General features: G+C 43.4%; 2 protein-coding genes and 1 long non-coding RNA gene across 3 annotated transcripts; 1 reads left to right on the top strand and 2 right to left on the bottom strand.

Moving 5' to 3' along the window:
- Positions 1-27,348, top strand: LOC131680598 (uncharacterized). Its single transcript, XM_058961311.1, has 14 exons — positions 1-285; positions 349-1,074; positions 1,134-1,239; positions 1,443-1,630; positions 7,090-7,538; positions 7,597-7,765; positions 7,823-7,969; positions 8,033-8,164; positions 8,230-8,644; positions 25,713-26,187; positions 26,246-26,414; positions 26,472-26,618; positions 26,683-26,814; positions 26,880-27,348. Exons 1-14 carry the CDS (start codon positions 73-75, stop codon positions 27,288-27,290), a joined length of 3,879 nt encoding a protein of 1,292 aa, XP_058817294.1. The 5' UTR covers positions 1-72; the 3' UTR covers positions 27,291-27,348.
- LOC131683966 (uncharacterized) lies at positions 16,570-19,235 on the bottom strand. Its single transcript, XR_009304590.1, has 3 exons — positions 17,150-19,235; positions 17,009-17,093; positions 16,570-16,953 (listed from the first exon to the last, which is right to left on the bottom strand). It is a non-coding gene; the product is annotated as an uncharacterized LOC131683966 (long non-coding RNA).
- On the bottom strand, positions 21,332-25,029 carry LOC131683965 (uncharacterized). Its single transcript, XM_058966391.1, has 3 exons — positions 24,477-25,029; positions 24,336-24,420; positions 21,332-24,280 (listed from the first exon to the last, which is right to left on the bottom strand). The coding sequence occupies exon 3, from the start codon at positions 23,654-23,656 to the stop codon at positions 21,383-21,385; it is 2,274 nt and encodes a 757-aa protein (XP_058822374.1). The 5' UTR covers positions 23,657-24,280; positions 24,336-24,420; positions 24,477-25,029; the 3' UTR covers positions 21,332-21,382.

Below are 27,348 nucleotides of genomic sequence, written 5' to 3'. Positions count from 1 at the left end.
GAAATGCGCGACTCCGAATTATCGTTTCATTTGTTGTATGGCTCGTCGAGAGCACTGTTGTGAAATTCAAAAATGGCCAGCGGTAGTGATTGGATTAATGGAGAGCTTTTGCAGCAGCTCTTAAAAGCCGAGCATGCTTCCAGTGAGAATCAGAGCTTGGAAATACTTAAATATAGTGTTTGTGCAGCCACGAAAAAAGGTGACAATTATGCTAGTGAAATGTTTAGAGCTACCATAGAGTATGTGATGGATAATGAGCAAAGAAAGTGCACTCGAATTCTGAAGGTAGGTGATGCAATAAGTGCGGAAATTGCTAAGCAACTGTCTCACGCCAATGAATATTGACAGGTCATACCATCTGGAGACATTCAACGAATTGTGATGGAGAAGAATAACATTTTTCCAAGGGAGATTGCTGTTTACAAAGATATTCTGCCCAGGATTCACCGGTTATTGAAGAGTATAGGGGATCTAACGGTGATCTCTCCAAAGTGCACATTGACAACGGATCATCCAAAAGTCATGCTGGTATTTGAAGATTTAAAGGAAAATGCATACCAAATGGTAGATCGAAAGCGTGGTTTGGACAAAGATCAAACCATATTGGTTCTAAGAAAATTAGCGAAATTACATGCTTGCTCTGCGGTCGTGCACAAGGAGTACCCTGAAATAATGGAACCCGTCCTCGAGGGTGCAATCAGTACTAATCCGAATCGGCAAGATTTTCTAGTTTTCTATAAGATGTGTGCCCGGCAGGTGGTGAAGCTTGTTGACGGCTGGAAGGAAACGAAATTTGAACCCATTCTGGAGAAACTTCGTAATCTGCCTGAAACCACGATCGCCAAAGGATGCCAAGTCTACACGCGGGATGACTCGGTTTTCAACGTTTTGAACCACGATGACGTGTGGACTAGCAATATGATGTTCAAATACACAGACGGTATTGCTGATGATGTTCTACTGCTTGACTACCAGTTGGCATACTTTGGATCTCCTGGAGTGGACCTGAACTATTTTCTGTATGGGTCAGTTGAGCCAGAGCTTCGAAAACGTTGTTGGTTAGAGTTTATAAGAGTTAGTATTGCACAATGATGCAAATATTTCAATGCTGTAACCAAAGTAACTAATTACAGGAGTACTACGACATTCTCAAGGACACATTACAGAAGCTAAGGTTCGAAGGTCCCATCCCATCCCTCCAAGAAATTCACGTCGAAATTATGCGAACAGGATATCACAGTAAGTTTAAGTATCACATCATATCGTATGAGTTCTGATTGTGCGTCTTTCTACTAAGCCAAATTGAATTGTCCAATTCTGCTCAGCTGCCTTCTTATTGCTAAGGGAAGCGGAGGATGAAACATATGTGCGATAAGATAAATGTCTGATGATATATGTATCATCGTTGTTTATTATTTAAGCTGTATGTGCTTTTTTATCAGGTACCAATGCGGTGTTCTGCTTGCTGCCGCTGGCAATGATGGAAAACACGGAGAATGCCGAAATGGACGTGTTTCTGCAGGACAGTGATGCCGGAGAGGCGTTCCGCCAGCAAATATTTTCCAATCCGAGGTATGAGCCAATTCTTAAGGAGGCACTGATTGAATTTGATCTTCTGGGCTATCTCGACTAGGGTTCAAAACAGCCCAGCAAACAACGTTGGCTGAGCAAGCCTTTGAATTGAAGGTCTACGATAAACAATGACTTAATAAATCACCATTAAGCTAGCATATTTGTAAAAAGTACAACGAGAAAGAGAGAAATGAGAACGTGGAACAATAATGTCGATAATACGAAACCTTTGATTAATACATTTATCCGATATCCATGAACAATAATACCACTGATATAATAAATTTTGTAAATAAAACGAACATGATTATACAATGCACGAATTCATTCATGTTGTTCTGAAATGAAACATTTTCGTGCATTGTAAATAATTGATTTCGTTCATTTCACGAACTGAAAAAATGGTGACTTGAACAACGAAATTTTTCGTAATTTTGAATATTTTGTGTACGTTGCGCGAAATTAATAGTCGAAAACGGAACTATTTTCCGTAATCGTTACGAAATTTTTCGCTATTTTATTAAATGTTTGTATATAGCACGAATATTTCGTCAGTCGCACGATTTCATTTCGTTTATCGAACAAACTTGGTTCATGAAATGGCTTGACCTTTGAGTTTTGATTTCATTCTCGACTCTTCTCCTGCTTCTTGCCTCCATCTATTACGTCACCATTTTAGCTCTCGTCCTCGTGAGGATATTAGATGCTGATTCTATGAACCATTTAGCTCCTGTATCCGTGAGTCATTCAGCTCGCGGCATTAGAACTATCTACTCAGATAGTCCCCGATGGTGAACTCGCCCTACTCTGACCGATAGTACCAGGTATTGATTTCTACCGACATCGATACCCGCTTTTTCAGTCATTTTGCTCCTAGTTTCATCTAGATCTACTCGGATTATATCTGGCAGTGAACTACTCTACTCCGATTTAGAGTTCCTCGGCAACGGAATTCCTCTTGGTACCGGTGTTTGTTTCGTGAGCCAACTAGCTCCTATTTTCGTCATGATTTTGTCGGATAGTCGACAGCGGCGAATCTACACTACTGTGAATTCCTCAGTGGAATATTTCTCCCGATAGCGTTCCCGTGATCCATTTAGTTCTCCGATTCGTCCCGATCTACTCGATCTAGTCCCCGGCAGTGGACCTAGCAGAGGGTAACGGGCCAGCCAGTAGGTACTGAGGTTCATTCAGCGATTCCGGGTGGAGCGTAGCATCCGGTTCACTGACACTGCTAGCTATTCGAGGCGGTCTACTCGGTCTAATCCCCAGCGGTAGATTTAGCCTATTTACAAGCTACCCGGTAGGGTGTTGAGGTCGGTCCGGCGATTCCGGTGAAGCCTGACGCCCGGTTCACTGATGCCCCGACGACCCGAACCCAGTGCTTCGTCGCGTACTACTCAACTGGTCGACTTTCTAGCCGGCGGCGCTACTTTGTTGGTCCCTTCGCCACTTCCTCTGCAACTCGGAGAGTATACTTGTACCCCTCTGTTGCCAGCGTCCCAGATATATTCGTCGTGGCACATCTCTTAGATTATATTGTCCACTGTCACACCAGGCATATCCCTACGAATTTCTTCGAACCTAGGGCATTCGAAGACCACGTATTTCGGTGTCTCTTGCACGTTCACACACTCCGGACAAAGGGGTGACGACGCATGTCCAGGAATTTCCGGAAGCATCCATACCCGGACAAAAACTTCGTCAAATAGAAGTTCACCTCTCCATGCTTCCTATATACCCAAGCAGACACATTTGGAATGAGTCGGTGGGTCCACCTTCCTTTCTCCGCGTTGTTCTACTTCTGCTGCCACTTAGCCAACGAGTGCGCTCGGACCATTAAGTGCATTTGACCGTTGGTAGCATTCCACGTCCTCAGCTATTGTGATGCAGATGGGGATCATCCCGGCGATAACGCATTCTGTCTTCGACGATACTGTTCTGTAAGCACTCGCAACTCGTACGGCCATCAATGTCTGGTTCAGCCTTTTACCGTTGCTTTCACGGTTCCGCTTTTTCACCGTGCCATCCCAGTGAGGAACCCCATATCGGAGTATCGATGACGAAACAGTAGATAGCAGATGTCTCGTGCTGCTTCGCATACATACCGCTGACGTTTGCCTGATTTTCGCTATTGCGCCGACTTTTCGCAGGCATAGTCCACGTGGTTGTTGAAGCTCAACCGGTCATCGATTATCACTCCCAATTGCTGACCAACAACACCTCCGGGTTGTGGTGAGCTATTTGCAGCTTGACCCCGTTCATCTAGCTCTCGATCCCGTCTATTATCTCCGTCACCGACATCTCCACTTCTTCAAGTTTCTCACCCATCACCGTCCGCGAAACCCATGATATTCACTTTCCTGTGCAGCCGCAGTGTTAAGACCCTATCGTACATTCCATTCCAAAGAGTTGGACCGAGAATGAAGCCCTGAAGAACGCCCGCTATGATTTGCATTGACTTCTGTCCTTCGCTCGTCTCATACAGCAGCACTCTGCTCTGGAAGGAGTTCTTCAGGATCTGGCATAGATAGTTAGGAACCCTCATTCTGTGCAGCGCTGCAGCTGGCGCTATTGAATGCACATTTATCGTGACCACAGCGCAGTATCGATCTCTCTTCGCTTCTGTTTAGATGACTTTTCAGTACTATAGAGCACTGCCCCAATTGTATTCACTGTCGATGCTCCTTTGCAGAATCCGAACTGCATCTTGGACAGTCCGCGCTCATCCTTCGTGCATTAAGTCAACCTGTTAAGGATGATGCTTTCCAGGAGTTTGCCGAGTGTATCCAGCAGATGTAAGGGCCAGTACGCGGTTGGATTGCCCGCTGGCTTTCCTGGATTCGGCAGCAGCACCAACTTTTGTACCTTCCACATTTCGGGGAAAATGCCTTCATTTAATCAATTATGCCGAATCATCCTGAACATGTCCGGATATGCTAGGATCGCAGCTTTCAGCACCACGTTTGGTACTCTATTTTTTTATTTGAGGCGCTTCGATGCTTGTGCGAGCACATCGTTAGTCACTTGCCGATCGTCCATGTTAGCTTCTTCTTCCTCTCCGTACAGTTTCGGTGGCTAGATAGTTGGATCGTGCTTCGGAAAGAGACCCTGAACGATTATCTTCAGCTTACCCGGACACATTTCGGCTACTGTCGTCGATCCCTTCATTTTCGCTATCACGACTCGGTACGCGTACGGCGTCTACTTCTCGGCACTGCTCCTTGTGGCAATCTGACTTGTTAAGCCTGATCTGCCGTTTTAAAAGCTTCCCGAAACGCTGCCTTGCGCTCTTCTCTATTTGACTCGGATATTGCTCTCTGAGTCCGCTCTGGTTCTGTGACAAGCAGCGCGTAGCGTACTAAGCGTCACGTTCTACCAGTAAACTGGACACCGTCTATTCCAGGTTCCAGTTTTAGCGGCTAGGGGCGTCACAAGCCGCCACAATATTTCTTGTTAGGTCAGCCGCATCCACGTCCGGTCCGGTCCCGCCGTTCGGTCGAAGTGTCTCAACGAAGAGGTCATTCTTCTCTGTGCTTCAGCAGGGTTCCGTTGACCCATACGGTAGCCTGCAGGGGCAGTAGATTTACCAACACAAAAGAAGGTTGACGGAAGGTAGTCTATCATCGACGTCACATTCGGTAGTGCTTCATTGACGGCGAAAACGGATTGGAGTATGCGAAACATATGCGTATAGAGACCATGGTTTCTATACGCATATGTTTCGCATACTCCAATCCGTTTTCGCCGTCAATGAAGCACTACCGAATGTAACGTCGATGATAGACTACCTTCCGTCTCTCCGAAATGTGTTAACAGCACCTTCTCTTGTGTTGGTAAATTTACTGCCCCACTCCACAGCCCAGGTGTTGAAGTCACCACCGATGACTACCGGCTTCCGACTGATCAACTGCTTGGTTAACTGATCCAGCATTATGCTGAACTGCTGCACTGCCGACCCTGGGGGAATCGTAACAGCTGCACACGGAGACGCCATTTATTTTGGCGATCACGAAGCCCTCGTATGAGCGTTCTACCACTTCTTGAATGGGGAATCTGCCTATAATTTGTATCACAGCCGTTCCCGATCTATTCGCCACCCAGTTAACGTTATCAGGGGGACTTGATAGGCTCTGCAATCAAAGCGAAATAGCACATAGTTTCTGTCATAGACTGCCAAAACAGTTCACTTACCTTTTGGACACGGTAGTTTCTTATTTTGGGGTTATGAGACCATTTTGGCCCTATTAGAGAGGAAGCCGCACAATTTCGTTAATCAGTCCGCTTTCAATGTGTATAAATTGGTATACATATCATTGTTTCGTAACTAAGAACCAGCACAATAACAAGAAGGGTTTGAAAATAGTGACATTCTCTTGCTTGAGTACAACGAAAACACAAATCGAGTGCTCTGATTTCACTTTACCATTTGAGCCAATCCGTTGGGCATTGAACAAAGATGACAGCTACTGCTCTAACCAATGGCGTCAAATGGGTAGGCTGATAATGGCAATAAGGCGAAAAGACGCTAAATACCCTAAGTAATTTACAACAACTTTTAACTCGAATGAAAATGTGCACAGCAAAAAAATATCAAAATTAATTTACTAAAATACAAATACCTAATTTACGGAAATACTATTCGTGTAATTATGTTTCAAGAATAAATTTACGCTATATATCACGCACATAAAACGAACTCTGAAAATCATGTTCCTAAGGAAATTTAAGGTTGGACAGAGAAAGGGTAAAATTCGCAAACGAAAAAAGCAGTTTTTTTCCACACCGTATGTCAGATCTTCATAAAAATCAATCACAGTACTGTAACAACATTCTACATACGTTGATTGATTTTTATGAAGATCTGACATACGGTGTGGAAAAAAACTGCTTTTTCGTTTGCGAATTTTGCGCATTCTCTGTCCAACCTTAAATTATTCTGCTCGAGACTTGCGCGCTATTCATTCAATTTCGTTACACACATACATGCATGAGCCGCAGCTCAATGCGCTCGGATCGTTCACACTCAAGCGAAACTTATGTACGCCACTTTGTAGTCACGTTGTTAGGTGTCGCTTTAGCTCAGTGAGTAAGAGGGTGTCGTTGGTGAGTGAATGATTGTCGGTTCAAGTCGGGTATTTTTTTGTTTGTTGTCGTTACGGTAACCAACACATACGTAAGTTATTTACAGCACGATTTGTGGCCAATGTAAAATTATGCACACGCATAATTTTTAACTTTTGGTCGTGTTCCCTGTATGTGCAGTAAGGGTAGTATAATTTTACATGCATTTTTTTATCTGTGTGTGGTAAGCTTCAACATCGGGATAATCCATCAGCAACTTCTGTCATAATTATGACCATAATAATCAAACACTGATTGACACAAGCCGTGACGCAGTGGAGAATAGTCAATCTAAAATCTACGGTAATCTAAACACAATATAATGCAAATGAATTGTTAGAGCCACCCTCCTTCGCGCTTTAAATATGGAAGCATCCACAATCATCGCAACAGGGGCTTACTTATCAGTCGCATTGTACACCCCAGTGTGTGAGCGCGGGCCTTCAACCGCTTCAACCACGTTTTGCTATGACGGAACATTGCGAAATTGAGCGAACCTCCAACGTGTGGAGGAATGCCGCCTTTTATGTGGATGTCGTTGGTGTGGATTTAAATCTTCCCGTAGATGCGTGCCGAATTTTGGATGTTCAGATTGCGAATGCTACCTCGAAGACGGCCGGTTACATGTCGCTAATGCATCGGGTGACAGTCCGCGTCGAGTTCCGTGGCGATGGGCAACAACGAGACTTGACCTATATCGTGAAGGAGAAGTCGGACCAGGTTTTCGGACGCGAAATGGTGGACGGTATGTTTGCTTTCCCTAAGGAGATTGAAGTTTACAGCACGTTTTTACCGGCTTTCGAGCGGTTGTGGAAAACCGATGCAGTGAAACTCGGACCGCGGTGAGCCCTGATGGGGAGTTTATCTGTTAGATCACAAACTATTCTCCCTCTATTTCAGAATGTTTAAAGCTGTGACCTCATCCGATACTGTTCTTATATTGGAAGATTTGAAACCTTTGGGTTTCTGCATGAAAGATTGCAGCAAAGGATTGAATCTGATGGACTGTGAGAGAGTGCTGGAGAAGTTGGCAAAATTCCACGCGGCTTCCGTTGTATACTATGAGAAGGTTTAACGTTTCATTTGCTTGCTTGGAGATGTGTGATATAATGAGTAATTATTTCAGAACGGTTCGTACTCAGAACAGTTTAACGATGGGATATTCTCTGATAGATTAGTTCCACAATTCGAAGAGTATTACACTCCGTTGTTTAACTCGTATTCACAATCGTTGGAAGATCTCGGTTATCCGGCATATATACTAGACGCGCTGGTTAGAGCTATTGTGGAATTGATACAATACATAAAACATTTTCATTTTTTTCTTTACGTATAGCGTCCGTGGAAGGGGAAGGCTTATTCGACGCTCAGTAGATTATATCAGACGGATTACACAAAATTCAATGTTCTCAATCATGGTGATGTTTGGATCAACAATCTTCAGTTCAGCGAAAATGAGTTACTATTGGTAAAAAATTATTCTTCTTTGACATCATTTAGATTATTAATCATCAAATTTTTTCTTCATTTTAGGTCGACTTTCAGGTTGCATTCTACGGGTCGCCATCCTTTGATTTAATCTATTTCATCATAACCTCGGCAGAGCTCGATGTTCGAACTGACAAGTTTGATCACCTGATTGATCACTATTATCAACATTTGGTAAAAGATTTACAGCAGCTGAACGCCGTTACTACTGTTCCAACGCTGCAGCAACTACACCAGGATATCACCGATCATGGATTCCTGGCTTGCATTCTATCGATGGAAAGCCTCGCAATGATGCTGGCCCTGCCGGAGCTCGAATTGGATATGGAGCTTTTGGAGGCGGTGGCTCCGGATGGAGTGGAGTACCGGAGAAAACTTTACAGTGGTCACAGTTTTGTACTCATGATGGAAAAGCTTGTCCCTTTTATGTGGGATAGAGGGCTTTTTAAAATTCCGGAATGTTAAAGCGCAGGGAAAATACTAAACATTTATGATGTGTTTATTAAAATATAGAACGAATGTAAATCGCCATGATCCACCTAACAATAGGATGTTGCTTACATAACACATTAGTTTTAAGTTTCGCTATGTAATTAGCTGTCATGAAATGAGCACATGTTTAATGAAAATGAATTGCTTTTGTTGGAATTTGATATTCATCTAGGTTTGTTTCGTGCGGGTTTGGTCAAAGCTTGGCTCGTCGTTACAGTCATCGGGGAAGGAAAGGAATGTTAGTGTAACAAGCGTTGTTATGGAGACATATGCACGTTTGCCACAGAAAGCAGTTTTTGTTAGTGGGGTTGGGAAAAGAGTCACACAAATCTGGATTCACTTTGATAAGTGATGCGGTCTATGCAACTCTCAGTATTGTTATCATGTGTTTTTTGCTTTGGGCAGCTGGTTATCGAGAATTGATAGATTTTTCGTTTCTTGAATTAATTCGTACAGGTTTGCAAAAAAGCAACTTCAACTCCGAACACCCGACTATGGGGTGTGTTGCTTATGCTTAATTGAATCAAATGGCTTGTGATCGATTTTATCATTCCTTGTTTATTTATTCCTGCGAATCACCACGTTCCAAGAACATAGGAAGCAACTACCTTTGCTGTATCGAGACATTTTCCGAAATAGGTATTCCAATAACTATGTAATTGAAAGTTAGGTAAAACAAGTAGATTAATGCAAACAGAAGTGGGCCACAGAAAGTTAAATGTAGATCTGGGAGTTTTCGGGGTCACTAATTTGTTCTCAGATTTGCAAAATTTAAAACGGCGGATTCAAAATGGTGGTGGATTTCAAATGTAGGGTAAATATTCAAAATGATGGATTTGAACGACATATTACAATGATCAAAAAAGCTACGATTCGTTAAAAATCTAGATCTGGGGGTTTTTGGGATCGCTAATTACACTATTTACACAAAAAAATAAAGTTGCCAGAAAAAGTATTTTGTATTCATTATTTTTTTCAAAGAAGCTAAAAGACAAAAAAAAGAATTTTTCAAATATTTTGTGAGAAAATCATCCTTTTAATACAATCAATGATCAGTACGAAAGGTATTGGTATGTCGTTTTCAAAAATATATAGTGAGTAAAAATTTCCCCCATTTTTCACAAAGTGGTGAATTTTGCAAAACATGTTTTAATTTTATTGCTTAGGTGCCCCTAAATATCTTCATGAAATATTTTGTCGATATTCGAAATATTTATAATAGTTTTAGTTAATTGAAAATTTATGCACCTTTTTATTATAATATTTTTTACAGCCAAAGTTTAATTTCGAATTGCACCAAACTTCACCGGTGGTTTAACAAATGTTTAGTCTTGAAAATGTCGAAAAAAAGTTTAACAAATGTTAACTGTTTCTACTATTTTTTAAACAATTTTTCAATAAAATGCAGTTTTTAATGGTTTCTTCACGCGATATTCATGCCGTTTAAGTTGTAAAATGTTACATATATTATCAGCTTTTAATTCCAAGAAGAAAAAAATTGAGCAAGCATAAGGTTTTTAAAATATTTGATTTTTGTGTTACCCGGCATGCGAAAAACAACGCGTGAGTGAAACAGTCGCTGGTCGCCACGGCACGCTTGGACCAACAACGCAAGAGCGAGTCGGTGGTAGCTCGCCACGACTCTGACTACATCAAATCAGAATCAAATGCAAAGTTAGAGAATGAGTTTCGTTGCGATAGTTTTATCGATAATAACCAGTGCTTTTAATATAACAGTTTGTTCATTACATATTTTTGAAAACAACATTTGTAACACATCCTGTGTCATCCGAAAATTTACCATCTAATTTACCTTCATCAATTGGTCGGTGTTAAGTCAGACCGGACTAAGTGACAATAAACTGATTTCGAAAAAAACGAGTTTAAAGTTTAAATCGCAGCATCCCTTACCAGAGTTTACAATTTTCGCATTCGTGAACAGAATAAGGCGATATTTCACCAACTTCGACCAGCAATAAAAAGGAAACATACGATGTAACCAAAAACAAATAGTTTTAACTATTATTATCTACTTTAAAAAGCAAACGATTTGTTTTCTTGCCAATTTGTTTTTTCCCGCGTAACCATGGGTTATTTGGAAAAAATAAGACTATTCAGTGTTGCTAGTTTCAAATATTCTCTAACCAAAAGTCATATTTGACAGTACGAGTTACCTGAGTCACTGAGGGGTAGTCAGATTTGCGATACAGTTTTAGAATGCCAGTGTCTAGTCGTGTCGTTGGCCTAGGTGCACAAAAAGATTTGAGGAGATTTTGAAGCTTTGTTGCAGATATGGAGGCGCATGGTGTTTTGTTTAAAATAGTTAGACAATCTATAGTAAACCAACATGTTACACAATGGATTTAAAGTAGTGTTCTTAATTTTTTATGATATTGCTGACATTGGTGAATAGTAACGGACAATCTATCATGAAAACGGGATCATAGTTATAAGAAAGGTTCGATGACTCCGTATGGAAAAATGCATTTAATATTTTACGACTTTTGACATCAAAAATGAGCTCAGCACCTCAAAATTAGCTTAAATTGTGATTTTCAGCCAAATTAGGTAACATTTAAGGTTTTGTCCGACTTTTGTTTGAAGATCCGCCACTGTGCGTCGTATCGTTCGCTTCGATGATCAGTACATCTTCCTTTGGCACCTTCTGACGAGCCGAAGGTTTTCCGTTTTTCTTCTCTCTTTTCTGCTCTTCCTTCTGTTTCTGTTGTTTCCCGTGTTTCTCCTTCCGACCTACAACGGTATTCCAGCTTTCCAGTTGGATGCCGTCCTTCAGCAACAGCAACAGCATCCTCGAGCGTACGCCTTTTGGGCCCGTCTGGACTTCCGTCTCCTGGCGAGGTTCTTGTCCGCTTTGGAGTCACTGAAACTAGTGTGTTCTCTGTCGGAATCTTCTATCTTTTAATTGATTTCACTGAACGTGCGACTATAGAATTTTATAATTAAATTCACTGCACGTGCGACTGTTCGTCGCTACAATATTTCTTCGAATGCAATCACTTTTTTCATCAACCTACTGTGATTGAAAGTATTCCACATTTACATTTTTGTTTTAGCCGTTACCATAACGTTAATCGTGTATCGTTTCAACGCTTACACACAGGAAGTTAGGGTAAATGATCTAATTTATACTCAATTATATTATTTGTTTTATTTCTGTAAATCCGCCCTTTAGTATTCCTACATTCTCCACTCCAATCTGCTTCTCCTTACCCTTGTTCGGAAGGGCTAGGAAGATAGTAGCCTTAGCCGACGCCAATGCTCGCTTAGCTACATAAGCCCTCCGCGTTGCCGTGTCATACACCGCTGACAGTAGCGCTCTTCGGATTCTGAGAACCATCTCCTTAATGTCCTTATGGACATTGTTTCTCGCTTCCACAAACTTGTGGATCTCCTTTACCAAGTACTTCGCAGCCACTATTTTTTGCTTCTGTGGGGTGTGATTCATTCCGCTCTGCTCCCGCTGATGTTACTGCTACTGCTTCCCCTCCTCTTGTTCTTGCTGACTAGCTTCAGCTGCTGCTGGTGGTGGTTACCTCACCAAACCACTACCGGCGAACGGATTCACCGTGCCTGCTCCGTATGTGTGTTTCTTTGCTCTTCTCAATTTTATTTGGTCCCAACTCCGGGCCGCTATCTCATATATAGTTGCTTCTTGTGATCCCATGATTATCTATGAAGCAAAGAGGTCATGCTATGCTTGACATTATCCTTCAGGGAGTAGTATTCAGAGCCGGATCGGCGTAAATTCGGGAATGCTCCAACCAAACCTAGTGCCCACCAACAAAATGATGACGAGTTTTGAACGTACCCGGAGACCTGCCAAGGTTTTGTCGAGCCGTCGGCAGCCGTTCTGTTAGCCCACTCGCAATTTCAAGTTGGTGTTATCCTTCCTTACTTAGGGAGTAAAACAGCATGCCTGTCAGCCCAAAGTCGCCCTCCAATTATGTCATATGCCATAATCACGATATTACTGACGTCGATCCTGATGTGCCGATTGGCACACAGGTTGGGCCAGGGTGCTTTTATTGCTAAGATTTTAGATTACTGTAATCTTAGGACCTTAGCAGAGGTGGCACAGGCTTGCTTCGTCGGAGCTGCTTTCGGAGCTGTGGCTTTTTTAGATTTAGCAGAGCCCAATCCAAACACCATCATATACTAGCAAGATTCCCCAACTCTCAGTAGGTGAGTGTGTATGTGTGCATGTATGTGTGTACCTCACTATTCAGAGGTCGAGTTTGCCCCACCGCCTCACTTTTCATTACGATAAAAAATTATGAAAAAAATGGAACCAAATTCATCTATGCGTAGGATCTATGTAGGATCTAACCACTTACCTTTTTATGCGAGCAAGGGTTAAATTTCATGCCCAACTTTTTACTAGTGAATGTAGGGTTTCAACACTATTTTTCCTTAAAAACAGTTGGGTCAAGAAACTCGAAAAGCATTTTTTCATAAGGTTAGGTGCTTCTCTTGCAGTGCTAGAAGCTGCTCAATTTTTAGCTTCCAATGCTCAATACATTTCTCCTAGAATATTTACATTAGTCCAATTGCATGGAAAACTTAGCAAAAGATAGTCTGAATTGATAAGTTTTATCAGTTTTCAATAATATTGCAACATAACGAAGACATATGAAAAATTCATTTTCCGTCATCAACGTAAACGTTTCCTGGCAGCACTGCTCCATCGGAATCCAATCAGACTAATTGCAATAACTTCAGTTCTAGAGCTGATGCTTGTAACTGTTAATTCTCAAATGAAAGGCAATAGTCACTTATTTGCTTTACTTGTTTTTGTGAGCAAATCTTTTCTCAATCAAAAATTTAAGCTGCTTAAAAACGTTGTTGTTCACAAACAACATGGGCATGAATGGGTTAACAAAAAGAAATATACTATAGTCAATTATGCACTAAAATTAAATCCAAAATTGTAAAAACACACTTGTTGTAGTTTGAGCATCTCAATGTAGACTACTAAAATGTTATGCCATGCCACACACTGATATTAGATTGCGTAGTGCTTCAGATTTTCGATAAGAGCGGGAGGTCGGATTTACCCACATTGTCGGATTTGCCCCAACTCACCCTAAGGTTTAGTTTATAAATAACAACGACATTGACATGGAACTTGGCACAGATGTCAGTTACATAAACTAGGGTGACCATACGTCCTGGTTTCCCAGGACATGTCCTGTTTTTTCACTGACTGTCCTGGCGTCCTGGGAAGTTAAGGAAAATGCTTGATTTGTCCTGGTTTTTGTCCCGTAAGCCTAAAATAATTTTCTTTACTGAGTCTTCGCTTTATTTTCTCTAGTTCAGATCGCTGTTATGACCGATCGCAATCATAATTGCAACGTAAATTCACCCTCAAGCAAAATACGGCAAACAAAATTTTAAATGCTCGAATCCCTCAATTGTACCATCCGATGTCTTTTTTAATCTCTCAACTTTCTTCTATTGCGTGGAAAATGAAAAGAAAAAGCATGAGGCGTTCGTACATAACATGTGAATAACCTGTACTACCGTGATAAGTCTAACAGTCCCATATGTATAGAAAATCGATAGTAAATGGGACTCTTTTGCGTATCACGGCAGTGTGATCCGTTTTCAAGGAAATTTGGCAGCCGAATAAATCGAAATGGTTCCAGTTGTGGACCAATCTCTGGCCGATGAAACAATGATAACTAGAGTTTCTTCCCGGCTTAAATTGCCTTTCAATCCAGGATCCTAAGAATACCTTTTGGCGCCTCTGAGAATATAAATAGAAGACGTTTAGGTGACTTTGCTTTTACTTGGGTTCTCTTTCCAGTGGCATTTTTTCGTCTTACTGGAAATCCGTGAACATTTTTCCAATCCATGAAAAGGGAAATGACGAAACATCAATAACTATAGTGGGATAATTTCATTGAGTGCTTTCTCTAGCTAGTGATTGTGGAACCACTTCAATGTTAGCAGTACTTAATCCACGATTGACATGGCTTCACTAGACGCTGAACAGCGACTATCCTGCCGAGTCTAGCATCCTACATCACAGGGAGTATGAAGGTCGCGCTCAAACTGATATTCTTTACACCAACCAATCCGCTATTTTTCAAATAACAATTGATAAACTGGAGGAATTTCTAATCAATGGTAGTTTTTGCAGCTGTTTCGATCATAGTTCTCAGATCGAGACATGATGATTGTCATTGGAGATTGCCAGCTACTTAACTTAAAATCAAGAATGGTGTAGGGAAGTTACTTTAGACCGTTGATGTTTCTACTTTACTTCAACTACCCCACGCCGGTGCTGCACAGATGATTTCAGAATAATTCGTATCATCCGCTAAATTGATGATAACCGATGTATCCAACATCATGTTACCTTTGTAATGTAACAAGAACTGCGTGTGTGTAAATCCGAAAAAAGATCTCGGTGATCGAATTCTCATGCAAGACTTTTTGGCTGAGCTATGCCTGTAAGACCCCAGAACTATTTTCCTGTCGAATAGAACGTTTTAGCTGCCGAACAAGTGGGGAGAAGGCACAATCGATTAAGAGGTAATGGAGAGTGGTAGTCCCTTTTTGACTGTCCTGGTTTTTCACTCACTTGATATGGTCACCCTACATAAACATACCAACATAAAAATAAAATTTCGATGAATCGATTATCTCGCGAAACGTAAATTGAAAATTCGCCTACTTTTTGGACACGGTAGTATATGTTTGTTATTTTTGGTAATGAGACTATTTTGACCCTTGTAAGGTCCGGGATTTTCATCCGTTGAATCCGACATCTCCCAATATGTATTTTTGTAGCCGCGAAATCAAACCAAATTGTTCGCTTTGAAAGTCGTCATCAGAATGGTCTCTCTCGCGAATAAAAACCACCCTGGCACCCTCACATGCGCTCTGTTTCTTTCGCGTCGTCTTCCTACCAGGGTGGCCAGATAGAATTCCTTAATATCGGTAGGGTCACTAAAAGTTTATCGGTAGGCCGGGTTGTTCTCCCAAAAACGTATTGTTGAAATCGTTGACATAGAATTGTAAAATACTGAAAACACAGATCTCAGACCAAATCCAACCCAAAAAATGAATGTTGAGTAGGATGTGTCCAAAATCAATATAAATTGGTTTTTTTCTGTAGGGATAACAAAATATCGGTAGTTTTGCCTTCGTCATCTGTGAATCGGTAGGGAAGACCAAAATCGGTAGGACTACCGATAAATCGGTAGGTCTGGCCACCCTGCTTCCTACATCAAACAGGCTTCACTTCACTCTCATCTATCCACTCTTTTTCCAGGAATAATTCTTTTCTGCATTTCACTTTTTTCGACTTTCGTAACTTGTCCCTTCACATTCATCGACCGTAACGTTCAGTCAAGTTCTAAACCAAGTAACCCACTGTAACATAATATTTCAACTGGCATATATTTTTTCCAGTGGGACGAGAAACGTCAAGTGTTTGTTTTTCGCTTTATTCTTTCGGTCTGTTTGAACCGGTCAGTGATGCCAGATATACTGATTTATCGGTATTTATTCCGATTTTTATATTCAATACCGATATACCGATAAAGCCTAAAGAATACTAATATTTTTGCACCGATGAATACCGATTTTTTTCTTTTAAATAATATATTGCAATAAAATATAATACAAAATAATATATTGCAAATTGATCATAAGTGATTAGAGAGAATCTTTTGAAAAGTGCCCTCACCATTCTAAATCAAACAATTCTAGAATTGAATCCAAATTCTGTTAGTAACTTGCACGTTATTGCTGGCTTGCATGTTGCGTGGGTGTCTGTCGAGGGGGAAACGAAAACCTCGATCAGCCCCGGAAAGCTCGTAAAAGGCCACACAAAACTGAAGAAACTAAAATCCACAACATAAATTTTCATCGACACAAACTTTATTCTCCTTCCATTGCCCTGCTTTATCTGCTTTTTATTTTACTCATTACTCCTTCTGTTCTCTCTTCTCCTCTATCTACTTATTCTACCTATTCTCTTTTCTTCTTACTCACGCTTGCTATGGGTGCACCCCTACCATGTCCGCCACGCCGTTTTTTCCCGGAGATGCATACTGCAGTTCACACCAATGGGCCGTGCCGTCATGCTCCCGCGGATAACTCATCCCCCGTGCTGGTGTGACGTATAGTCGTCGTCGAAGACTCAGAGCCGATCGATTCGTTCTGTACTGCCGTCTTTCCTCGTAGGTTGCTGACCGAACCCGCTTGCTGTCCGTACGCTCTGATTCAGACCTGAAAATAAAGGCCCTGAGGCAACAGGGGAATTAGCCTCCATTTGGTCCTTCAACTTGTTGCCACCTACTTCCTTTGGAAGGCCTTTTCCGTGCGGTGCGTTCGCGCAACCTTTTGCACTTGTTGCCGACGATCTGTGTGAATCGTTTTTATGCCTGTCGATTACAAGTCGCATATTAGTTTAGTCTCGAGCGGACTGTCACTAGCTTACCGCTTGAGCAAATAGTTGATCGCTAATCCTCAGTCCTTATCAGTTTATCGGTCCTTGTTCGCCAATCTCCACCGGTTGCGTCGCCGGCGAACCGTCGTTTTGAGGTTAACTCCCCCACGTGGCAATGTCGTACCGTTCGAGCGGCTTTCTGACTTCGATGGCCCGTCACCAGTATTTCGCCAACGCTTACCGAGTCGCGCGCAATCGTTCGTTGTTGGCCTGATCTGTCCCCTTCACTGGACACGACAGCGAACCACTCCGGGTTGTCTTCCGGCCGTTTAACCTTTCCGCACTAACCTCTTTCCGAAAAAGTGCCTCTTCCGCGGTCTGCTTTTTCTGACTGACACCGTTGCTACTTCCTCACGTCAACCGAGATTTTCTTCGACGACGGGTGGTATGCGTGTGTATTGCGGTGACAGTTGCTACTGTCTGATTGATGCAGGGTTGCTTTGTTGTTGACGTGCGTGGCGACATCTGCCTCTCATTTCACAATCATTTCATTTGTTTCTGTACTGTATCTTAGGGCTTATATTTTATTACGTTACTAAACAAAATAAACGTAACACAACTCTACCGTAGCGGAAGAATTTTTCATAAATCGGTGATCGAACGATTTATGAAAAATTCACAAAATCTTAACTCATCCCTTAGGATGATGGTCAGAGACAAATCGGTCAACTAAGCTCTTGAGCATACCTCAAGTTATTCATCCTTATTCATCACCTCAATATATCTTTATCTGCAAGCCTTAGTTGCTTGCCAAATCAAATCATGACTGTCGCCTACACTGCATTATCTTAAACCTAATCCCATAGTTACATAATCACGCCAGGTTCCTCTGGCAGAATCTTCGACCTCTCAAATTGTCTCTGACCAAAGTCCTTGTCCACCTTTCTCAAAACCGATCTAACTACGGCAAAACATACAAATCGGATTCTAGTCTATTGTATTGGCTAAAATAGACTTAATCTCACATGAAACAATAAGGTGCTATGTTTACAAGGACAAAATTGGTTTGTTTTGGTTTGTGCTTATTACTGAGAAAAGAAGCATTTCTGCGACTAAATCGCCATGAGCCCGAAAATAGGGTTTTACCGCGCCCTGGTTCGCGTTGCTTTGGGTTGAAGATTTCATGACGATCCCCAGATCATTAACCCTTGGCCACGCATTCTATCTTACTGGAAACACTGAGGGGGTTTGTGTACATCAATCCAGTCGTAGATGTGTTTGTAGTGCCGATATCGTGTTTTGATTTTTGGTAGCTGATGCAACTCATAGCTCTATGATGTGCGTAGTCTTATCCCATTCTGTTTCCGCTCTCTTCTCTATCAGTACCACACCTGTGCCTGATAGTGACCGTAAGCATCGACTCCGCGCCGAACCGATTTGCAGTCGTCGATCCCCGGGTCTCCGCTCCTCCTATCCAGAAAACTATATGCTGTACTGCTGAGTTCCCTGCAACCCGCTTACAGTCTGCAGGGTACGATTTCTCCCGATTCGTGAACGGAACGCCTGCTAAGGCTTCTGCTTCCCCGAAATGCGTTTTCTCCCGATTCGCTAACAGCGCGCCTGTGGTTGGCAGGTTTCTGTCCTTGTTGCTGGAAGTCCTGTCCCGTCCCTCACGTCTCGACAGCTCCTTGCTGCGACTGCGAGTTGTCATGGGCCTTCCAAGACAGCTCCTCGAATCCAACTGACGCTGGCTGGTGTGCCATGGTGGGGAGGTAGTTTGAAAAAAGTTATTGCTCGCCACACCATGACAGGGCACGATTTATCCCGATCGGCTAACGGTGTTTTTGAGGCACAATGCTCGTGGTTAGCAGGGTGAACCTGCCGACATAGCTGGACTTTGTTCGTTTCAGTCGGCTTTGATATCCTTTGCGTGATACCTGCCTTTCTTCCCACTCAAAATATCTTCTAACACGTACAGGTTCGTTCCAAGGATGTCCTTGACGATTGCCGGAACGAATTTCGGCTCTAGTTTGCTGCTGATCTGTTCCGCTTTCGATGAGAGTACAAATGATCGCCTCCATACCAGATCTCCGACTTTGAATACTACAGATCTCGCGCGGAGGTTGTATCGCTGCTTTGCTCGTTGGTGGCTGTTCTTGATGCGTTCAGTTATCAGCTCCTGAATTCGGCGAATGGTCGATAGCCTCATTTCCTGCGCTACCTTAGGATCCTCCGGAGTGTTCAGTTCTTGCTGCGTGTAGAGGTCTGTATGCAACAGTAGGTTCCGTCCAAAATTCGCTTCGTGTGGACTTACGCCCGTTGCTTCGTGCCTTGCTGCGTTTATTGCCGCCGTGATTGCCGGTAACTTCTCATCCCACTCTCGATGATCGCCGTCCAGCAGCGCTCGGATGCAAGTAACTACGACTCGGTTGACGCGTTCGGTGTTATTGACCTGCGGACAATAGAATGCTGTTTTCATATGGCCGATCTTGTGTCTCGCAAGCCAGGATTTGAAAACCATAGATTGAAACTGCTTTCCATTGTCGGATAATATTAGCCGTGGGCGTGAGAACTTAAGGCATACCTCTTCTTCTAAAAACGCTACCATTTTCTGCGAATCTGCTTGCCGCATTGGCTTGACGATCACGTACTTGCTGATCCAGTCTACTACTACCAACAACACCGTGTTTCCTCGCTTGGAACGTGTGAGTGGGCCGACAAAGTCAACCGATATCATCTCCCATGGAATTTTCGCCGGCTTGAGATTCCCCATTTGCGGCATCATTCTCGTTGCCGGTGCTTTGCATGCTTTGCAGGTTGCACAGTTCCTTACGTAGGCATTTATCTCCTGCTGCATCTGCGGCCAGTAGTAGTGGGCTTGTAGTTTGTGCCATGTTTTGTAGAGACCTAAATGCGCAGCTGCTGGCTCGTCGTGGAATCTGCGGATTAGTTGCAACCGTTCTTCTTTTGGAACGACCAGTTTCCACTTGTGATGGACAGCACCAACCTCATCCTTGCAACGGCAGTTCTTGAACAGCGTGTTGTTCGCAATGCGAAAGTCTGGAAATTGATCACCTCCGTTCATTACGTTCTTCATCAGCTTTCTGTACCACGGATCCTGCACTTGATCAGCCTCGAACACTGCTTCCGAAACCGTTCTGGAGAGCGCATCTGGAACAACGTTGATGGAACCTTTTCTGTACCGGATCTCAAAATCGAAAGCATTTAGCCGCAATAGCCATCGGCTCATCAAGGCCGTTGGGTGCTTCATCGACTTCAAATAGCTGAGGGCTGCATGGTCGCAGTGAACGATGAATTTGATTCCTTCCACGTAGCCCCTAAACTTCTCGATCGCTCGAATGACTGCGAGACACTCCCGCTCGGTGACCGAGTACTTTCGCTCAGACGATGACAACTTCTGCGAGAAGTAGCTGATCGGATGTTCTTCACCGTTTATCTCCTGCGTTAATACTGCTCCGATCGCCGTATCGCTGGCATCGCATGCAATGGCAAACGGTTTGCTGTAGTCCGGCATGGCTAATACCGGGGCCGAAACTAGAGCTGCTTTTAACTTAAGGAAAGCTTCTTCAGCTGCGGGTATCCAGCGGAACTTTGTCTTCCCCGATGTCAGGTTCGTGAGTGGAGCTGCTAGCTGTGAGAATCCCGCGATAAACCGTCGGTACCAGTTGCAAACACCTAGGAAACGCTGTACTTCTTTCCGTGTAGTCGGAGCTGGAAACTGTACGATGGCCTGGATTTTTTCGTCATCTACTCGCCAACCTTGTTCATCGATTACGTAGCCGAGGTATTTCATGCTCTTCCTGCAAAACATCGACTTCTCCGATGAAATCGTGAGATTTGCCTGTTGCAGCCGGCGGGCCACTTCTTCGAGCAGGGCTATGTGCTCTTCGAAAGTTTCCGAGCAGATAATTATGTCGTCTAGGTAATGGAATACCAGTGGTTCCAGATCGGCGAAGAGGTGCGTCATGAGACGCGCCAAGGCCTGGCTGGCTGTGCACAATCCGAAAGGCACCACCTTGAACTGAAAGCGGCCTCTAGACGGAACGGTGAAAGCCGTCAGCGGCCTCGATTCGAGCTGAAGTGGCAATTGCCAGAAGGCGTCTTTCAGGTCAATCGATGAAATGTATTTGCTGCTTCGGAGATTGTTGGTGATCGCTGCAATCTGTGGGATTGGGTAGCCTTCGTTCATCATGATAGAATTGAGGTCTTTGAATTCAGGAATGTCGAAGGGTTGTCCAAAAGTGCGCGAAGAACTGCTCCCCTCTATAGCTGGTTCTCCGCTGGGTAGTTTGACGTGTCTGTGCGACATGTGAAACAACTGCGAAGCGAATACCCCTTTCGTCCGCAACGGTAACAGAAAAGAATTGCCTGTGGTTTGGGACAGTCCATAAACCGATGACCCTCTTCGTCACAGTTCCAGCACACGATTGATGATCGTTGGTTGTTCAGTTGCCTCTCTTCATATTGGATTTCTTTCTGCCTTTCTGGCGCTTGCTGCGACCGGTTACTTCGTTGGTTGTTACCGTTCGATTCTTCCATCGCGGTTTGAGTCCACCGCCTTGGTTGCCAGCCTTGTACTCTCGATTGAACTATCTGCTGCTGCGATTGACGCGGTTGACTGTGCATTACCTGCGACTGTTGATGCTGAACGACTGATTGATCTGCTTCTCTGCTATGCTGCTGCTCCATGCCGAGTCGGTTGAACCTATTTGCGAACCTATGCTGCGGCTCCTTATGCATTGTGAAGTTTGGCCGCACTGTTTTACTCTCCAGGTTCATTTTCAACGCGTTAACTTGCTCGACGAGTTCGTCGATGCTGTGCTGCCATTTGTCCTCAACATCTTCTTCTCCTGCTTCACTCTCGGGAAAACCTTCAACCTCCACCGAATGAACTCTGTTGACCCGGTATGGTTGCTGTTGTTGTGGTACCGGCATCGGTCTGTTTGTTGTTACAGGAGTAGCGAAGCTCGGTTCAAGTAACGCACTGTGGGGAATCGGAATCCTGCGTTGTCTGTTGTGAAGCATTCTCGTCTCATCATATCCAGTGCATACTTCGACCATTTCTTCTAATGTTCGTGGCCTTGCTGCCGTTACGATAGCAGCATAGTTTTCGTTCATATTCTTTTTCACTACGAAAAACTTTTCGTCGTCCGGGATTGGAGGTTCCACGAAGCGAAAGAGCGCTGCAATGTCACGATAGTATTTCGCAAACGTCTCATCTTTCCCTTGGTATCTGAAGCTGGCTTCCAGACGAAGGATCTGTGAATAACCACTTGGCAGAAACTCTCTTCGAATTTCACGCTTGAAGTCGTTCCATGTATGCAGCAGGCGCTGTGAAGTTGCTCGTGCGTACCAATCGATTGCGTCTTCTTGAAGTAAATGCTTGATGGAGCTCAGAAGCATTGCATCGCTCATACCTTCCGACTTAGCAAAGGTTTCTACGCGGTCCAGGAAAACGTTGAGTGATGTCGTATCCTTCTCGCCTCGAAATTTGAATGGCCAATTGTGTACGGCCTTCTGCATCCTACGTTCCTCTCCCCGTTCTGGCGTTGGTCTTTCTCGACGGATTAGACGCTCCAACTCGTTTCGCATCCTGCAGAATTCTTCTCGATTCCGTTCCTCTCTGTCCTGTACCTCCCTTATCCTCTCCTCCAACCAGCGAGCTTCTGATACTGCCTCCTCCCTTGCGGGATGATATCCCCTTTCATCTCTACTTGAAATATAGGGTGGTGGTAGTGAATTATTCCACCCGTCTGAATCTGTGTGTTTTCTGTAATTCTCATCACGTACATTAAACGAACTGGTAAGCAGCGACCCCCTTCCCGGTCCTCGTGGAATGTAGGGAGGTGGTGGTGAGTTGCTACCTCGTCCTGTGTCTGCTTGCCTTCTATCATCGTCGTCGCGTGCTTCAAACGAACTGAGGGGCCGCCATCCTCTGCCTTGTCCATCCGAGAAGGACGCCATAAGAGGTTGTGGTACTGGAGTTGGTGTGGTTTCTTGACTTTGGTTACCATCCAGCGGGATCGTGCTGTCTTCTTTCCCTCCAACTGCTTCATCTACTTCGCTGATGGTCCGTCTGATTGCACCAGTCGGTCTTGATTGATTCACTGTATTTTCATCCTGCACATCATTCACTACACTCGACTTTTTAATTTTTCGCAACAACACCTCAACATGCATGGTGAGCAATGCGTGCGTGTCCCGCAGTTCACCCGTGCACCGAATTAATCTTAATCGATCACGGTAATGGTTAAGACGTGTTATGATTTGGTTCAAAGCTGCACTATCGGCTGTGTGAATGGCCGATTCAGTGCTAAGGTGCAGTTGTTGAACCTGAGATTCACACAGTTCAATGTTGGACTGTGGACTCATTACATGGTCTGAACTAGTGGGTTTAAAATCTCTCAAGGATTCTTCTTGAATAACCGCCTTGAGACGAATCACCTTCCCTCTATGTGTGGTGGGACCTAAGTTGACGACGTGACGTAGAGCCAACTCATAGGTCACTTCTTCGTCTGTTAATAATGTGTAATCCATTTCGTATAAATATGCGTAAGGGTTAAAATAAAATTATCGTAGGCCAGATAATAATATGCACAAAACCAAAATCTTAAACCAAAAAATATTTCGCTAAACGGTAATATACTTTTGTGGATTTTCAGTTGGGCGCCAATGTTGCGTGGGTGTCTGTCGAGGGGGAAACGAAAACCTCGATCAGCCCCGGAAAGCTCGTAAAAGGCCACACAAAACTGAAGAAACTAAAATCCACAACATAAATTTTCATCGACACAAACTTTATTCTCCTTCCATTGCCCTGCTTTATCTGCTTTTTATTTTACTCATTACTCCTTCTGTTCTCTCTTCTCCTCTATCTACTTATTCTACCTATTCTCTTTTCTTCTTACTCACGCTTGCTGTGGGTGCACCCCTACCATGTCCGCCACGCCGTTTTTTCCCGGAGATGCATACTGCAGTTCACACCAATGGGCCGTGCCGTCATGCTCCCGCGGATAACTCATCCCCCGTGCTGGTGTGACGTATAGTCGTCGTCGAAGACTCAGAGCCGATCGATTCGTTCTGTACTGCCGTCTTTCCTCGTAGGTTGCTGACCGAACCCGCTTGCTGTCCGTACGCTCTGATTCAGACCTGAAAATAAAGGCCCTGAGGCAACAGGGGAATTAGCCTCCATTTGGTCCTTCAACTTGTTGCCACCTACTTCCTTTGGAAGGCCTTTTCCGTGCGGTGCGTTCGCGCAACCTTTTGCACTTGTTGCCGACGATCTGTGTGAATCGTTTTTATGCCTGTCGATTACAAGTCGCATATTAGTTTAGTCTCGAGCGGACTGTCACTAGCTTACCGCTTGAGCAAATAGTTGATCGCTAATCCTCAGTCCTTATCAGTTTATCGGTCCTTGTTCGCCAATCTCCACCGGTTGCGTCGCCGGCGAACCGTCGTTTTGAGGTTAACTCCCCCACGTGGCAATGTCGTACCGTTCGAGCGGCTTTCTGACTTCGATGGCCCGTCACCAGTATTTCGCCAACGCTTACCGAGTCGCGCGCAATCGTTCGTTGTTGGCCTGATCTGTCCCCTTCACTGGACACGACAGCGAACCACTCCGGGTTGTCTTCCGGCCGTTTAAACTTTCCGCACTAACCTCTTTCCGAAAAAGTGCCTCTTCCGCGGTCTGCTTTTTCTGACTGACACCGTTGCTACTTCCTCACGTCAAACGAGATTTTCTTCGACGACGGGTGGTATGCGTGTGTATTGCGGTGACAGTTGCTACTGTCTGATTGATGCAGGGTTGCTTTGTTGTTGACGTGCGTGGCGACATCTGCCTCTCATTTCACAATCATTTCATTTGTTTCTGTACTGTATCTTAGGGCTTATATTTTATTACGTTACTAAACAAAATAAACGTAACATGCATACAAAATCCGATGAATACCGAATTTTTTTTATTCAAGTTCTACCGATTTCATATGAAAGCATCTGACAACGCTAGAGGCGATTCTCTTTGTTCCATTCGTAAACAAAAAGAGAAAGTATAAACAGAGAGTAACTCATTGCAGATATGACGTTTTGAAAAAACGCTCAAGATTTATATTTTATATTCTGTTTTGAATCAAAGGTATTTATTTTTTTACCGCACTATTTCGACCCTCAATCGACGAAATGTGTAAAAAATGGTATCAACATCACTGATCCGTTACTAAGAACCAGCACAATAACAAAAATGGTCTGAAAATAGCGAAAATAGTTACATTCTCTTATAGCGTTTTCGTTTTTCCTTTGTGCTACACCGGTGTAGCTGTAGTGCAAAAAAAAGAGATGGACTGATTACACCCAAGTCAAATGAGTAGGCTGATAATAGGTGATCTACAACAATGTTAGCTTTTAACTTGAATGGAAATGTGTGGTAAGCTTCAACATCCGGTTAATCCAGCAACTTCTGTCCTAATTATGGCCATAATAATCAAACACTGATTGACACAAACTGTGACACAGTTGAGAATAGTCAATCTAAAATCTATGGCAATCTAAACACAATATAATGCAAATAAATTGTTAGAACCACCCTCCTCCGCGCTTTAAATATGGAACCTACTATCATCGCAACAGCGGCTTAGTTATCAGTCGCATTGTACGCCTGAGTGTGTACGCGCGGGGCTTCAACCGCTTCAACCACGTTTTGCTATGACGGAACATTGCGAAATTGAGCGAACCGCCAAAGCGTGGAGGGATGCCGCCTTTTATATGGATGTCGTTGGTGCGGATTTAAATCTTCCCGTGGATGCGTTCCGAATTTTGGATGTTCGGATTGCGAATGCTACCTCAAAGACGGCCGGCTTTATGTCGCTAATGCATCGGGTGACAGTCCGCGTCGAGTTCCGTGGCGATGGGCAACAACAAGACTTAAGCTATATCGTGAAGGAGAAGTCAGACCAGGTTATCGGACACGAAATGGTGGACGGTATGTTTGTTTTCCCTAAGGAGATTGAAGTTTACAACACGTTTTTACCGGCTTTCGAGCGGTTGTGGAAAACCGATGCAGTGAAACTCGGACCGAGGTAAGCCCTGATGGGGAGTTTATCTGTTAGATTACAAACTATTCCCACTCTATTTCAGAATGTTTAAAACTGTGACCTCATCCGATGCTGTTCTTATATTGGAAGATTTGAAGCCTTTGGGTTTCTGCATGAAAGATTGTAGCAAAGGATTAAATCTGATGGACTGTGAGAGAGTACTGGAGAAATTGGCAAAGTTCCATGCGGCTTCCGTTGTATACTATGAGCAGGTTTAACGTTTCATTTGTTTTCTTGGAGATGTGTAATATAATGAGTAATTATTTCAGAACGGTTCATACTCAGATCAGTTTAACGATGGGATATTCTCTGATAGATTAGTTTCAAAATTCGAAGAGTATTACGCTCCATTGTTTAACTCGTTTTTACAATCGTTGGAAGATCTCGGTTATCCAGCATATATACTAGACGCACTGGTTAGAGCTATTGTGGAATTGAGACAACAGATAAAACATTTTCATTTTTCTTCTTTACCTATAGCGTCCGTGGAAGGGAAAGGCATATTTGACGCTCAGTAGATTATATCGGACGGACCACACGAAATTCAATGTTCTCAATCATGGCGATGTTTGGATCAACAATCTTCAGTTCAGTGAAAATGAATTACTATTGGTAAAAAATGGTTCTTCTTTGCCATTATTTAGATTATTGATTATGAAATTTGTTCGTTATTTTAGGTCGACTTTCAGGTTGCATTCTACGGGTCGCCATCGTTTGATTTAATCTATTTCATCATAAACTCGGCAGAGCTCGATGTTCGAACTGACAAGTTTGATCACCTAATCGATCACTATTATCAACATTTGGTAAACGATTTACAGCAGCTGAATGCAGTTGTTACTGTTCCAACGCTACAGGAGCTACACCGAGATATCACCGATCATGGATTCCTGGCTTGTATTCTGGCGATGGAAAGCCTCCCGATGATGTTTACTCGGATGGAATTGGACATGGAGCTTTTCGATTCGGAGACTCCGGATGGAGTGGAGTACCGGAGAAAACTTTACAGTGGTCACAGTTTTGTGCTAATGATGGAAAAGCTTGTCCCTTTCATGTGGGATAGAGGGTTTTTCAGAATTCCGGAATGAAACGCGGTGAACATATTAAACATTTATGATGTATTTATTAAAATATAGAACGAATTTA

This window comes from Topomyia yanbarensis, chromosome 2, assembly GCF_030247195.1.
Source record: "Topomyia yanbarensis strain Yona2022 chromosome 2, ASM3024719v1, whole genome shotgun sequence".
In the NCBI taxonomy this organism is placed as follows: Eukaryota; Metazoa; Arthropoda; class Insecta; order Diptera; family Culicidae; genus Topomyia; species Topomyia yanbarensis.
The sequence above is the reverse complement of the archived record's forward strand: the minus strand, read 5'-3'. Positions and strand labels throughout refer to the sequence as shown.